This window comes from Phoxinus phoxinus, assembly GCF_949152265.1.
Source record: "Phoxinus phoxinus genome assembly, chromosome: 5".
In the NCBI taxonomy this organism is placed as follows: domain Eukaryota; kingdom Metazoa; phylum Chordata; class Actinopteri; order Cypriniformes; family Leuciscidae; genus Phoxinus; species Phoxinus phoxinus.
In genome coordinates, this window is record NC_136880.1 from 25,218,397 (window position 1) to 25,233,741 (window position 15,345).

Here is a 15,345-nt window from a genome sequence, read left to right on the forward strand (position 1 = left end):
AAAGTAAGCAGTCATGGGCTGTTTTGTGTGTGTTGTGGTGGTTCTGCAGAGGAGAGTGTGGAGGGCTCTTGGATGATGAGGAATGACACCCTACAGACCCCTGGAGCCCTGCAGACACCCCAGCTCACCTCCACCGTGCTCCGAGAGAACCCTCGGCAAGCCGCTGAGCTCCTCCCTGACCAGGACTCTGAGCCCGGCTCTGAATCCGACTATATTCACAAGTAAGTGACCAATCTTAAAATACACTACATGATTCAAATAATGCAGACACTTAAGCAACACTTTCATTTCATTTCAAAAAAAAATTTATTTTTAAGAGTTTTCCATTTTAGTGTAAGTTTGTCATTTTGTTATGTTTTTTTTTTTTTTCATTTTTATTATTTTATTAATATTTCTATTTAGCTTTATTTTTATTCAAGTTTAAGTCATTTTAGCACTTCAACTTATTCTAATTCAGTTACCTGCCAAAGCAATGTTTATCATTTTTGTTTGTTTTTTCTCTAATATTTATTTTTGTATAATAGTTTTAGTTTACAATAACAACACTGGTTGGTTTATGTCAACTAGTATGTGCACAGTATTATGTGGTTTTCCCCTCGATTAGTCCTCAGATGCAGTTGTCCTGGCTTGGCCAGCAGAAGATGGAGGAGGTCAACAGGAAGGAACGCACAGCCATGAACTACATGAAGGCCCGTAGCGGAGGAGTACGACAGACTGTGTACGTGGAGAAACGTGTGTGGCATGTTAAACAAAGGAGATCGTCCTAACATTTGCTGTAGTAAATGTTACTTTGATTTCTCTACTCTAGACGTGGTCTCATGGAGGACGACGCAGAGCCCATCTTTGAGGACGTCATGATGTCGTCTCGAGGACAGCTGGAAGACATGAGTGAGGAATTTGAGGACACCATGGTCATCGATCTGGTAAGGTTCAAGCTCATGACACACACAGACTATCCTGAGGGACATTTTAAAGTCCGCTTCACACTTCTAAGAGCTCTCCAGAAATTAGGCACTGATAAATCTTCTATACCATGATTTATCAGGAAGGAATTTGTATTTTGCTTACAAATGACCGTCAGTGGATAAAGACTCTTTCCACCATAATGGTGTAGTTACATTGCCCAGAATTGATCAGATGATAGTACTAAGTGTCTCAAAATACTTGTGTAATTAAATATAGAAACAAAATTCTAAATCACATTTAATCTTAAATCCTGTGCAGCCTCCATCCAGGAACAGGCGGGAGAGAGCCGAGCTGAGACCGGACTTCTTTGACTCTGCAGCCATGATTGAGGACGAGTCGGTAAGAATGAGTCGCTAATCGCTAAGCTTTTAAATTATTATATAAATATATTATTATTCAAAATAAAACCAAAAATTGCATTATGGGTTAGTGTGGTTATCAACGGCTTTAATTTAATTAAATATATATAATATATATATATGATGCATGTTTCAGCATGGCACAGCATGTTTCCCATGATACAATGTTTTCAGCGTCTCAGAATGACTTCGATCGCAGTAAATGCTGCTCCACACAAATTCTTTCTCTGCGAGCGCCACGTCACAGTAACGTGCATTTGAAAACACAGCGAACCAACCATTTCCCCAAATTTATATTGAGAATCCTTTTTTTTAAATATGTTGTCAACAAAAGAGAAGCTTTAAGGTTTAACATTTGAAAGCAAAGAAATCAAGACAGCCATAAATACTAGTGTTGCAATTTTACAGCTGAAAATATATTTTATAGCAAAATATTACAATGGTAATAGTTATTGTAATATTATTTAGTAATAATAATAATATTTATTAGAATTATAATAGTCATCATACTGATATTTGATAACAAAAATTTGCCAAATCGTGCAGCCCAACAGACAAAACAACTCTTTAAATCCCAATTTATCTACATTGAAAATTTCCCCTAAATCATGCAGTCCCAATTATCACCTGATTATTATTATTATTTGTCTCAGGGTTTCACGATGCCCATGTTCTGAGGTGCCACAACAGCTGGAAAAAGAGCTTCTGAATTGATTTAAGCAAGGGCTGAAGAGACGTTCACAAAGGAGCGGAAGCACTGGTGATGAGGTTGAGTGACTCTGGAGCGAACTCTCCACAAACCCTCTTTTATCAGACGCCACAGAGAAGCTTTTATTCATCCACAGATTATTTTAACAGTCCAATCAGGTCACATACTGTATGGTGAATTGTTCTGTCAAACAGGTTCTTCATCAGCTCATCTGAATCGCACTGGATGGGATTTACATCATGGTACAGATCTATCATGTAAGAATGTACGGTCCCATATGTTGAAGTAAGATGTACATATTTGTGTTTATCCATCCTACTATGTAGATGCCCTGTACAGTTAGATTATGAAGTCGCTTTTAATATCAGGTCAACAAACAGATTCTTCCACAAAAAAAAGCAGTATTAAACATCGGTCAATCGGTCTAATTTACATATAAATAACACTTAACAGTTTTCAATAGTCATAATTATGGTAAATGACAAAGGAAGGTGAGAAAAGAGTGTTAAAAATGCAGTTAATATTGTCAGAGAGCCAAAAAATCTGTGTGTAACACAGTTGTCCTGAAGGGGGCGTTACATGTTGTGTATTTTGGCTTTCAGAAACATTTGAATGGTCAGTATTTTATTTCCAGTAGATTTAGGTGAGGTTTATTTGTGTGAAATGTCTATACGGCAGGGTTTCCATCAGTTACTCTTGTCCGGATCAAACAGCAGATGCTGTTGTGCCGTGTGTTGAGCGAGGCCCATTCAAGTATTGCCTCCGTTTAAGTGCTCTATGGTCCTGTGCTTTCATAAAGTGAAATGTTATACTGTCAAGAACACGAGTTTCCCATGATCGTCATTACTCCCCACCCTGAGCCCCGGTTAGTTTTGCTAGTGTGCCTGTAAATTGTACATTTTCAATATAAAATGGTTTTCTTTTGTACAACCTAGAAATGATGTACCACTTTCCCTTTTAATGGAAAACTGTTCTAAAACTTTTCTTCAGTGAACTTATGGAAAACTCACTTTTTCAGAAAATAAATAAATATGTAATCATGAACCGTGGGAGTGTTTTATTGACTTGAGTGTTTAAATAACGACATAATGCATACGAGTGGGAATAAGGCACAAGGAACCATGTGTAAAAACATGATATTTTCTCCAGTCTAACCACAGTTGTGAAATGCTATAAAACTAGTGTTGAGAAGAGATTTATAAGGGAATGTTAGCATGTTTTTTCCAGGGGTTGGTCTGTTTCTTGCTGGCGAGCACCTCCAGGTCTCTACAGATCCTCTTGCGTGTGGTTGAGGGCTGAATGATATCATCCACAAAGCCTGTAAAACACATTCAGTGTTATACACACAGGAGAACCAAGCACATCTGTATTGCAGTGTAGGGTAAGAGCTGTGATGACTAGCCTCACTGGCACATGTGTATTGTGTCTGTTAATGATAAACATGTTCTGTGCACCTCTGACAGCAGCGGGGAAGGGATTGGCAAACTTCTCCACATATTCAGCTTCAGCCTGGGCTTGATTCTCCTTTCCTCTGAAGATGATCTGAACTGCACCCTTAAAAATTAAATGATCTATTTAGCACATTACATAAATATAGGGTTTCACACTTTCAATCTATTTTCATGATTTGTCCAGTTACTGCGAGTAAAAAAAAAAAAAAGGTCAAATTTGGAGCCGAAGAAATACCTACATTTATACTGACTGATTGCAAATTTTTTACTTTTTCATGACCAAAATCACTTTCAAAATTGTCCTATATTAAAACAAATGGTATACACCGCATCAGGAAGGGTTTGTGTGAAAAATGTAAATGTCTGTTATCCTCACCAAGGCATTTAGCAAAAATAAATGATCAAAAATGCAGTAAATGCTGTGAAAAAGTACAATTTGAAACCACAGTTTTCTGTTGTAATATTTCAAAAATTTAATTTATTCAAAACTGAATTTGTCAGTGTCACATGATCCTTTAGAAATTATTCTAATATTCTGCACAAAAACAGATTTCTTGTCAATGTTAAAAACAGTTTTTGTAGATTCTTTGATAAATATAAATTTTTATATTTCACAATTACTGTTTTTACCGTATTTTGATCAAATGAATGCAGTTGAGCTTAAGATAATTTTTAAAAGCATATACAATCTTAATTATTCCAAACTTTTGACTAGTAGTGTAGATTCAGTGAGCAAAATATTGTGGAGATACCACTGATAATGTTTCAATTAATTTGAAATAGAAATATGTTGTAACATACATGTCTTTACTGTCACTTTTGATCAGTTTCATGCATCCTTAAAAAAAATTCTTACTGGCCCCAAACTAATATATATATATATATATAATATATTATTAATTTGGGGCCAGTAAGATTTTTATATATATATATGGCTAATTCATTACAGGAATATCAATGAGCATCATTGTTGCTTTAGCTTCACTAATGGACACCCAGCAGAAATATTTATAGTTTGTTAGTTTGTACTTTAAACAGTCAACATGTGATATGATCTGTGCTATCCAAACTCTGAGTCAGCAGCACCTGTTACTCAACTCACAGCTTGAGCCTCCAGCTTAGAAATGAAAAGAGTAGAAGGGACATTCACAAGCAGTGTAATCACTAAAGAGAGCCAAGCATAGTGATCATTGCTGCTGTAAGTGTATATCTGGGTTCTTGAGCTCTCATGTCCATCTGATACTCCTCTGCACTGGTTACAGGATAAATAATTTCTTAAATATGGCTTCTAGGACGAATCAATTTATATGGGAACAATTTATATATGTGAATAAATATATATATATATTTAGCCCACAAAATATTTACGGTAGTCATCCTGAGATTTAAATGCAGCTCAATGGTAGGTTTGGCTTTAAGCTTATAAATGCACTAGAAAGCCCCATAATTCTCCCACAATGCATATTTATTATGCAAGTGCATTGGCCGTGTCACACACAAAACTTTAAGCTCATTAGTCTTCAGTTTTACCTTTGCACCCATCACTGCGACCTCAGCGGATGGCCAGGCATAGTTGACGTCTCCTCTCAAATGTTTGGAACTCATCACATCATAAGCACCTCCATATGCCTGAAGACAGGACACACAGGATTCAGCAGACAAGCTAGTTAGATCCATCCGCACGCAAACTCATCATTCTGCCTCCTACCTTCCTAGTGATGACAGTGATTTTTGGAACTGTGGCCTCGGCAAAAGCATACAGCAGTTTGGCTCCGTGTCTGATGATGCCTCCGTACTCTTGAGCTGTGCCTGTGGAAACACAGAACGTTTCTGTCAGTATTTTATTTGAAAAGGGAAATGCATGTTGGCAATTTAGGCTAAAATGATTTTGAGTGTCCAAAAGTGTCCAAACACCTGGCAGGAATCCAGGCACATCCACAAATGTGATGATGGGAATGTTGAAGGCGTCACAGAAACGAACAAAGCGAGCCGCTTTAACAGATGAATTTATGTCCAAACAGCCTATAATATACAAGAAAAAAGGACATAACAAATAATGTGAAATGCCTCTTTAAATAATATGTAAGAATAGTTTGCATGTAATATCCGCTACTGTTCAGAAGTTTGAAAAGAAGTCTCTTATGCTCACCAAGGCTGCATTTATTTGATTGAAAATTTAATAAAACAGTAATATTGTGAAACATTATTACAACTTCAAATAACTGCTTTCTCTTGTAATATAATTTAAAATGTAATTTATTCCTGTGATGGCAAAGCTGAATTTTAAGCATCATTACTCCAGTCTTCAGTGTCACATGATCATTCAGAAACTGATTTGCTGCTCAAGAAACATGTTGAAAACAATTGTGCTACTTAATATTTTTGCGGAAACCATGGTAATTTTTTTCAGGATTCTTTGATGAATTGAAAGTTAAAAAGAACAGCGTTTGTTTCAAATATAATTTTTGTAACAATGTAAAAGTCTTCACTTCTGATCAATTTAATGTGCGAATAAAAGTATAAAATAAAAGTACAAAATAAAATAATCACCCACCAGATGCCACTTTAGGCTGGTTTCCCACTATGCCTACAGTCCGACCATTCATCCTGGCAAATCCCACCACAATATTTTTGGCGTAGTTGGGCATAATCTCAAAGAATTCTCTCTCATCTACTATCTGTAAGAGTGAAATGAAAATCATAAGCACTACCTGATGAGTTTTTGCATGACTTTTTGAATTGTTTGTTCACTAAAGATGCACATACACCATGAACGATGTCCAGCATATCATAAGCTTTTGTGGTTTCAAAAGGAACGACAGTGTCCAAACCAGGAACCAGCCGGTCGCTGAAGAAAACAAATTGACATGATAGCAGCAGACTCCATGTGACTGGAAAAGCTGGTCAAGATAAGTTGACTAAACAGTTTCTCACCGAGGATCATGGCACTCAATGACTGGAGCTGGATCTTTGTTGCTCAGTGGGAGAAAGTTGAAAAAGTCTCGCAAGTTCAGAAGGGCATCAACGTCATTCTCGAAGGCCCGATGAGCAACACCTGAAAGAAAGCCAAGATAATCTTTAGTCAGATTAGAGAAAAAATACTTTGAAAAATGCCAAAAACTACATGATAAAACACATTCTGATGTATGCACAGACTAAATCGATAGACCTACCCGACACGGCGGTGTGGGTTTTTGCTCCACCCAGCTCCTCCTGGGTAACATCCTCGTTTGTTACAGATTTCACCACATCTGGGCCTGTGATAAAAAGGTAGGAGGTGTCCTGCAAACACAGGTTAAAGTTTTTCATGAAAAATTGGTGTGCCAGCAGGGACCGGATTCTAAAATTAAAATATACAAAAGAAATCTGAATTCAAATGCAATATGCATTTATACTCTAAACTTTTCTTTTCTTACCTTTACCATGAAGGTAAAGTCTGTCAGAGCAGGCGAGTACACGGCACCACCTGCACACGGGCCCATGACGAGAGAGATCTGAGGAACTACACCTGAGGCCATCACATTACGCTGAAGAACAAATACCATTGTGCAGAGTTAGTCCTGGAAGATATGTCCGCTACCATTCAAACGTTTGGGGTCAGAATGATGATTTTATTGATACTTTTATTCAGCAAGGATGTATTAAATTGATCAAAATTGGCAGTAAAGACATGTATGCAATAAATAAATCAATTTTAAATAAACACTGTTCTTTTTAACTTTCTATTCATTAAATAAACCTGAAAAACAAAATTATTAAGCAGCTCTTTTTGACACTGATAATAATAAGAACAATTTCTTGAGCAGCAAAATCGGCATATTAGAATGATTTCTGAAGGATCATGTGACCCTGAAGACTGGAGTAATGATGCAGAAAATTCAGCTTTGCCTTCACAGGAATATTACATTTTAAAATATGAAAAAAATAATTTTTTTACTGTATTTTTGATCAAATAAATGCAGCCTAGGTCAGCATAAGAGAACATTAAAAATATTATCAAGCCCAAACTTTTGAATGGTAGTGTATGTATCAAATATATAGCTGTGTTCAGCTATTCAGTTTACCAAGAATATGTCGGCATATCCTGCAAGGGACTCGACGCCTTCCTGAATGCGAGCTCCACCAGAGTCATTGAGTCCGATTACTGGGGCTCCAACCATCATAGCCTGGTCCATGATCTAGGAATTAAAGTGCAGTGATTTTACTGTTTGACAGAATTGTGCCTAATATGCATTTCTTTAAGACTTCAGTCAGATCCAAACCTGACCAGTCTCACCTTGCAGATCTTCTGAGCATGAGCTCCCGATAAACTACCTCCGAACACGGTGAAGTCCTGTGGACAGAGGAGCATTTCACTCATGACAAGAGAATGGAGATATTCAAATAAAACATTTTAATGTTGCAAACCTATGTTCAAAAGCTAGTATCATACCTGGCTGAAAACATAGACCAGTCTTCCATTGATTCTTCCCTGTCCGGTCACTACACTGTCTCCTGGGTACTGAAAACAAAGACAGGGTGAGGCAAAGCATGTGTCATTAGTGTCCCTCATTTACTGTGCTGTTATAGACCTCAAATCATGACTTAAACCCCACTTTGTTCAAGTCAATATACTTAGTACAAGACTGTATTAAAGGCCCTCATATCTCAGCTGATATACTGACATTGAACGCTGTTGTTATTTCATAATGGCATGGAGGTGGAGGTGACATACCTTATTATGATCTGCTTCCATGCCGAAGTCAGAACAGCGATGCTCCACAAACATGTCATACTCCACGAACGAGTCCTGGTCCAGCAAGAGCTGCACTCTCTCTCTGGCTGTCAGTTTACCCTGCGCACAGGCATTAGGCAGCTCTTCTCGGATGGTTGTGCTTTCACTTATGTCAACTGCATTCATTCTGCAGTAGGTTTTCATGACTTACCCTTTTGTGCTGTGCAGCGATCCTCAGCTGCCCTCCTCCTATAAGCGCTGCATTTCGCTTCTTCTCAATTCTCTCCTGCACAGACAGATGACCGACAGAATAGCATCTTGCATTTTGCAGTACTTTCGATTGGGTAATTGCCCCAGCGACTGCGCCGCACGGAATCTGACCTACACTTTTAAAATAACATTTTAGGCCATGTAATAGTCCCTGACTACTTCGCATTAACGTGTAGGTCGCCATCACTGCTACACTGAGGACACAGAAGCTGTCGGAAACCCTATCGGTGTCTTCAGCCAATCAGCAACAATCCCTTACTTTTTAGAGCCAATTACTACTCGCTTAGCTAAGAGGGCGTGAGTGAGTGAGCCAATCACTGCAGAGGTCTGCGTCTTTAGGCGAACTTGATAGATGTAGTCAATATTAATGTCAACAATGATAAACTACAGTTCCCAACTGTTACCCAGCTGATATGAGAATCGCGTTTGAACCTATTTTTTTTACAGTCTATGGTTTGAACAAATGTAACGTTATATTCCCAAATGCATTTGAAAATAAATAAATACATAAATAAAGGCATTTGAAAAGTGAAAGTACAATATGTAAATCTCTATTTTTCTCTTAAGGAAAAAAATAAAAGGAACATTCTGCTGTGAAACCATTAAAACCATTGAAGATTTTATTATCCTAATTCCTCATTCATTAAATACTACTTTTAATGTAACGTTACATAAAATATTAAAGAAACTTTTTCTTTTCTTTTTAGTATAACGTTAGTCCAAAACACATTAATACTCTTAAAAGTGAGAGGCGTACAGGCAGAACTAGCAAATAACAAATAATGGAAATTGCCAACATCATTATATTTTTATTGAGTATTGCTAAATGTTATGGTATTTTACGACGGACAGTAAAATTCATTATTCTAAATTATCTTTTTTTTTAAAGCGTTAGATTAAACTGGGAAGGGCCATAGCACTTGCATTGTTGTCCTATTGTTAGTTTAACTGATTCTTTTGTTCTCATTTGTAAGCCACTTTGGATAAAAGCATCTGCTAAATGAATAAATGTAAATGTAATTATCTAAATGCGTGATCACCAAATAGCCTATTTTTTTATTTTATTTATTGTATGTTTAATTATTGCTTTGCTCTACCTCTAGTTTCTTGTTTTTTAAGTGCTTTTTTGTGATGTATATCCACTGTAATCCTTGTTCAATAATAAAAACAAACAAACACAGAGCCTCGTAGTAGCGTGTGATTTATACAGTCTCACACTAGGAGGCAGCACTTACTGGAGGTCGTGTTTAATTCCAAGCGCTCTTTTACTCTTGTTTGGTATTGTTCCTCTCAGGATGCAAAAGTTAACAGAGGAATAATAAGCAACTGGCTCTAGCACGGGCTGATGTATAGGAATATTTTGCAGAGTATGGAATTCAGTTGAATACTATATAAACAAATCGTTCAAACGGGAGTTTATCGCACTCGTTAGTGAGAGAAAAGCTCCCTTATTCAACAACCCGAAGAAAAGTGCAGTCAATATAACAGTTAGCTAGCTAGCGAACTAGCAAGCAAGCGGACTGTGTGTTTTGTTCAGTTAAACTGTAACGTTAAATAACCGCTGTGGTTGATCATTTCAAGGATTATACTTTTTGTGCAACGGATTTTTTTTCCTGTTTTTTATCCAATTGTTATTTGTGGACGGATTATTCGCAGAGCTCGTGCCGCCGTCGGGCCTGTTGTGCTTCTCTCTAAAATGCTGTTTATCGCCCAGTCCTTCATCTCTGTGTACTTTAATACAAAAGTGCAGCGCTCTTCATATTGAGGTAATCGGGATCTGACACTAATGGAAGACAGACTAACGTTATAGTCTGTCTATACATCGCTTACAGCAGCCGGGCTGGCCGTCTCTGGGGGATCCTCTAAACACTGACATGTTAACACGCAGACGACTCAAAGCCGCTCATCTGCTTGCGAGTCATGTCAAATTACACTCTTTGTTTGAGGCGTTGGGTCAAGCCTGGTTGATTGTGTTCTCCCAGTTATTCTGCTTTGGGAGTCAGTTCATCAGTCGCTCTCAGTAGCTGATCAGCCCGCTCCTCTTGTCCTGCTATTGACTGAAGTCGCTGAGATGAACCCGGTAAACGCCACCGCGCTGTACGTGTCGGCCTGTCGCTCTCTTCTGCAGTGCGACCCGAAGGATCCGGAGACATACGGAGGGCTGTTCAACGTCCTGCCTTTCTTTAGAGACTCCCTGTCCTGCCTGGTGTGTGGTGAGTAACTTACCTTTAAAACTAAGCAATGTACGATAGGCCATGCCATGTTTTGAATATAGTCACGTCTAAATGGCGTTGCATCACGGACAGCGAAGTAGCCGTTAATAAGTTCAGAATATACAGCACAGCCTCGACTGAGTTTATTGATTTTATTAAAGGGTTACTGTTTAATAAAAGTATTTAGAACACGTTATTTTATTAAGCAAATTGAGTCGCGTTCTTCCAGTATAACGTGTAGTCCGTGGCATAATCGTAGATATTTACATCTATGGGCACAACAACATTGAATACGCAAAAATAGATATCTTCTGTGGGTTCTGCGCAGTGATGGAAAGCTGTATCAACCAATCAGCAGGAGCGCTTCCAGGGCTTCTTCAGAGAGGCTGCTCACTGCAGAGCCATGGGTGGAGCGTGAAGTCCAGCTCCCCCTCTGGATGTCCAGCCCCCTCTCTCTGGATGTAATTTGGGCATAATGGGTGGGGCTAGAAGGTCCAACTACCCCTACGCATAACTATCCCTCCACCCATTAGATCCACAGGGGTGGGGCTGGACTTGGTCAAGCTCCACCATGACGTCCAGAGTGGGGAGCTGGACGTCATTTGGCTCTGCAGTAAGAACCACTTGGACTTGGTTTATTATTTAAATGTCCCATTTATTTATTTAACTCTAAAAAAAAAGTTATTTTAAAGAGTTATAGGTCATGAACCAAACCAACCTGCGACAAAGTGTCACAACATTTCAAATTTTTATTTAAAGCAAAGAAGTTTCAAGACTGTATACTTAACTGCTTTAATGAAGGAAAAATGTAAATCCCATGAATCACTGCGAATGATATAATCAAATTAAAAACAATGGAGAAATATAAGACTAATCAATAAAGATTCATATATATATATATATATATTATATATGAGGCCTATACTGTGTATATTATGGACTGGAGTATATCTCCATTGTTTTTAAATAAATTATATAATTCACAATGATTCATGGAATTATATATATATCAGATAGATAGATTTTACAAATATTGCAAAATATACATACACATATTTGAAGTAGTTTCAGAGCATAGGGAGACTGTCATGTCATTCATGTTGCTTCATTGGTGTTGGAGGCTTCAGCAAAAGCATTTACCATCGATTAACAGCCTCGTAACTCCTCGTAGTCTTTAATGATTTATAAGTTATCATTAAAAGTCAATTTCCCTGTGGAGAAAATGAATGGGATTTTTACTTGCATAACCCACCTGTTGCTCTCTATAACGGAATATTACATGATGTTATTTTGTTATGCTTAATTTGTTTTAAATTAATCTATTGTTTTCCTTTCATCTAGGAAATTTGCTTCAGGAGCCGCTTGCTCCAAAAGACTCCTCCTGCCAGCACTGTGTTTGCAAGGGTTGTAAAGGCAAGAAAATGCTATTGAAGCCCTCCTGCAGCTGGTGTAAAGACTATGAGCAATTTGAGGAGAATAAACAGCTCCAGATTCTAATCGACTGCTACAGGAGTCTCTGCGAGTGTGTCTCGGTGTGCGTCATGACAGAGCAGAGTGCCTCGGGGGTCAAAGGTTACACTGAGGTCAAGAAGATGCTGGAAGAGGTGTTGGGGGTGAAGCAGGAACAAGAAGAGTTTAGTTCTGTCAAAGACACTGCATATGTTTCTGATCTCAAAACAGAGACAGACTCGGAAAACTCTGCTGACGTCAAACCGACGGTCTCCGACAAACCCTCTGAGCAGATCCCAGCTGAGCTAGAGACCCCCGAGCCTGTCAGTGCCGACGAACCTCTGAGATCTAACTCGGAACTACACACGAGTACTGTCACTGTTAACGCTGTAAAGTGCAAAGTTAGCCTAGACGAAAGCGCTGAATCCGTGCTCCTCAGTGCGGAGAACACAAGCATCCTAGAGGACCTTAAATCTGACATTACGAGCAAGGAGGTGTCTTGTGAACTGACTCAATCAGCAGCAGAGCTATGTCAGCACTCACAAACCAGCGGCGCCCTTACGCCAGGACAGCCTCTGACGTGCCTCGCCGCAGCCCACAGAAAAGTGCGCCTGAGCCGAAAGCGCTCTCGCTCTGAGAGTGACCGCGAGATGCTCCAACCTCTGCCCATCACCAGCCTCATCCAGGGGCCATCGGTGGCGGCCACAGCTCCGTCGAAAACAGCATTTGAACCGAAAGCACCCTCCCCGCCGGCTGTCGTGGTCACTAATGGAGGCGTTTTGAAGGTCAACAAGGCCATGCTGGATTCAACTAAAAACATCCAGATAAACACAGACCTGGCTAATAAGAAGGTTCAGGTCAAGGCTAAAGTGGCCGTCCCGAAGGCGAAGGGCAAGGCGAAGGACAGACTGCTCTCGGCTAGCGTGTTGCCAGGCCAGCCCCCTAAAGTCGTATACAAAAAGACACAAGAGAAAAAAGGCTGCAAGTGTGGACGAGCCACCCAGAATCCAAGTGTTCTTACCTGCAGGGGTCAAAGGTGCCCCTGCTACTCCAACCGTAAGGCCTGTTTGGACTGCATCTGCAGGGGCTGCCAGAACTCGTACATGGCCAACGGGGAGAAGAAGCTGGAGGCTTTTGCCGTGCCTGAAAAAGCCCTGGAGCAGACCAGGCTCACTCTCGGCATCAACCTCACCAGTATTTCGGTTAGAAACGCTGGCACGAACCCTGCCGGGGTCCTCAGCCTGTCCGCGGGCTCGCCCATGGCCTCTTTCCTCACGTCCAGCACCGACGAGGACCAGAGTTTTGAAGACGCTCTCGAGATGCATTTCGACTGTTGATAGCTGTCCTGCTACCGATATCTCTCTTAGCCGTGGTCAGTTCGAACAGAAATCGTTTGCCAAAACTCTTGTCTGTGGTTTTTCATGTTCAACCTCTACCATCATACACACGCACGCACACGCACGCACACACACTGCTGTAATTGAAAGTTACTGTGAAGCTGAGCTTTATGGCATATTTTGTTTTTATTTTGAAGGAACTGTATGCTTCTGCATGACTGTTGTAGTCACAATGAACTAAGGATCTGATAAACATCTGCTTTTTTTCTTTAAATGTTGGATGACCCAAACCTTAAAATGAATGTCACAGGTATTTGTGATGCGTTTGTGTGCTAACACATGTGGCTCCTTATAAACTCTCCCAAAGCTATTCAATGAATAACATTTGTTTACATTCTGTCTTTCAAATGTATTTTTAAATATATATAAATATGAATATATTGCATCTAAACATTCATGGAAGGTAAAATTATACACAGTAATATCTGTAATGTAAAATAATTTACTCATGGTGAAAAATGTAGCACTTAGTCCCAATAGTGTTAATGGGTTTAGACACCTTTTCTGGTTGCTGTAGTGATCAGTTCCTGTGTCGTTTTGACTCTCATTTATGGGACTGGGGTGTCCCTTCAGGATATTGAATTATTTAATATTTTTGTTCAGTAGATGGATCCTTATTTTTTGAACAGAAAGTAGTGCTATGTCACTTTTTATTCGTCACGTTCAAGCTTTGAAAGAAAGGTGTTCAAATGCCACGTTTGTCAGCGGTTTTATAAGGATGATGAAGCACAAATAAGTCATGACAGAGATGTTCCTCCGATTTTAAGAGTTGCGGATTCATTTTTATCCTCACTATTGTTCATTGTTAGTTCAGACAGAGCTGGCTGTGTCATCAGTAGAACATCTACAAAGATTTCTGAAACAAGTGAATGTAAGCGTGTTCAGTGTGTTACCCGAGAATGTATTCATGGCAGTGATATTTTAAAAAGCAATACGAGAATCAAAATGAGAGAGAACCATCTTATAAACCCTTTCCCCACTCGAAGGCATCATATTTGTTTTGATGCAAACTGTAAACGAGTATTTCAAAATGTTCTGTTGTTTAAATGTATGCCTGAGCACCTTTTAGCACCCATTGATGCCTCTTTACTCTGATCCTGATTAGTTGTGTTTGTCTTGCAGTTGTGTTGTGATTCCTGTTTTAGGGACCAAAACTAGAAGTATGTTGTTGAGAAAGGTCAGTGAACACATCTTTACTGTTACACTGCACCGTTTCATGTCTTATATAATGAAGCAGGGTAGGCAGTGCTTCATCTGTATCCTTAAATATGCTTGAAAACACTATCAGTAGGGCTTTGACCAAATATTGAAAATCTTCTTAGTTAAGTCTTGGATCTTAGTGGGATATTGTGTTGTATTTTCAAACCTTATAGTTTGGTAGCGTCGTTTTATTCCTCCCTTTGCTTTTCAATGGTCATTACTTGAACTCTCAGATTTTAGTTTCTTGATTTTTTTTATTTTGATTTTTTAATTACTGGAGAACCTCTTATTATTGCTGGTTTATTCACTGCCACAACGAAATAATGAAAATTGCAGAAAGCAACAAAAATAAATTATAGTTTTTTATTTCTTGTTTTTCAAAACGGTGTGTTGTGTCATGTGTTGTTGTGTAAGTTTTGTCTAATGCAGCTCAAAGGATTTTCTATTTTGTTTAAGCCTTGATTTGATGTACGTCACCATATCAGCCGCTAGAGGGCAACATTGTTACTATATATTAATAGCTTTTCAGTTTAATATTTAAACTATGAAATTATCCTTAACCAACATATTTTCATGTTGACACTTTAATGTTTTTCCTTATAAATGTAGAAGTTAGA

General features: G+C 38.9%; 3 protein-coding genes across 4 annotated transcripts in view; 2 read left to right on the top strand and 1 right to left on the bottom strand.

Moving 5' to 3' along the window:
• stag1a (STAG1 cohesin complex component a) overlaps positions 1-3,078 on the top strand; it is a 48,359-nt gene extending 45,281 nt beyond the window's left edge. Inside the window, exons 30-34 of one of the 2 annotated variants that reach the window (XR_013797549.1) lie at positions 12-221; positions 605-718; positions 809-923; positions 1,225-1,305; positions 1,979-3,078. Coding sequence is in view for 1 of the 2 variants with exons in the window: in XM_079612383.1 (XP_079468509.1) it covers positions 50-221; positions 605-718; positions 809-923; positions 1,225-1,305; positions 1,979-2,002 (506 nt within the window). In the remaining variant the exon portion in view is untranslated. The remainder of the gene's footprint in view (positions 1-11; positions 222-604; positions 719-808; positions 924-1,224; positions 1,306-1,978) is intronic. The other variant, XM_079612383.1, reaches the window with a different exon arrangement.
• pccb (propionyl-CoA carboxylase subunit beta) lies at positions 3,077-8,721 on the bottom strand. The gene is made up of 15 exons (XM_079612384.1): positions 8,411-8,721; positions 8,200-8,319; positions 7,918-7,986; positions 7,762-7,818; positions 7,550-7,663; positions 6,902-7,012; positions 6,659-6,767; positions 6,420-6,540; positions 6,252-6,333; positions 6,040-6,163; positions 5,400-5,507; positions 5,194-5,294; positions 5,016-5,114; positions 3,489-3,588; positions 3,077-3,352 (listed from the first exon to the last, which is right to left on the bottom strand). Exons 1-15 carry the CDS (start codon positions 8,651-8,653, stop codon positions 3,231-3,233), a joined length of 1,680 nt encoding a protein of 559 aa, XP_079468510.1. The 5' UTR covers positions 8,654-8,721; the 3' UTR covers positions 3,077-3,230.
• Positions 8,722-9,543: 822 nt separating this feature from the next.
• On the top strand, positions 9,544-14,954 carry msl2a (MSL complex subunit 2a). Its single transcript, XM_079612385.1, has 2 exons — positions 9,544-10,682; positions 12,024-14,954. Exons 1-2 carry the CDS (start codon positions 10,541-10,543, stop codon positions 13,466-13,468), a joined length of 1,587 nt encoding a protein of 528 aa, XP_079468511.1. The 5' UTR covers positions 9,544-10,540; the 3' UTR covers positions 13,469-14,954.
• The last annotated feature ends 391 nt before the right edge of the window (positions 14,955-15,345 follow it).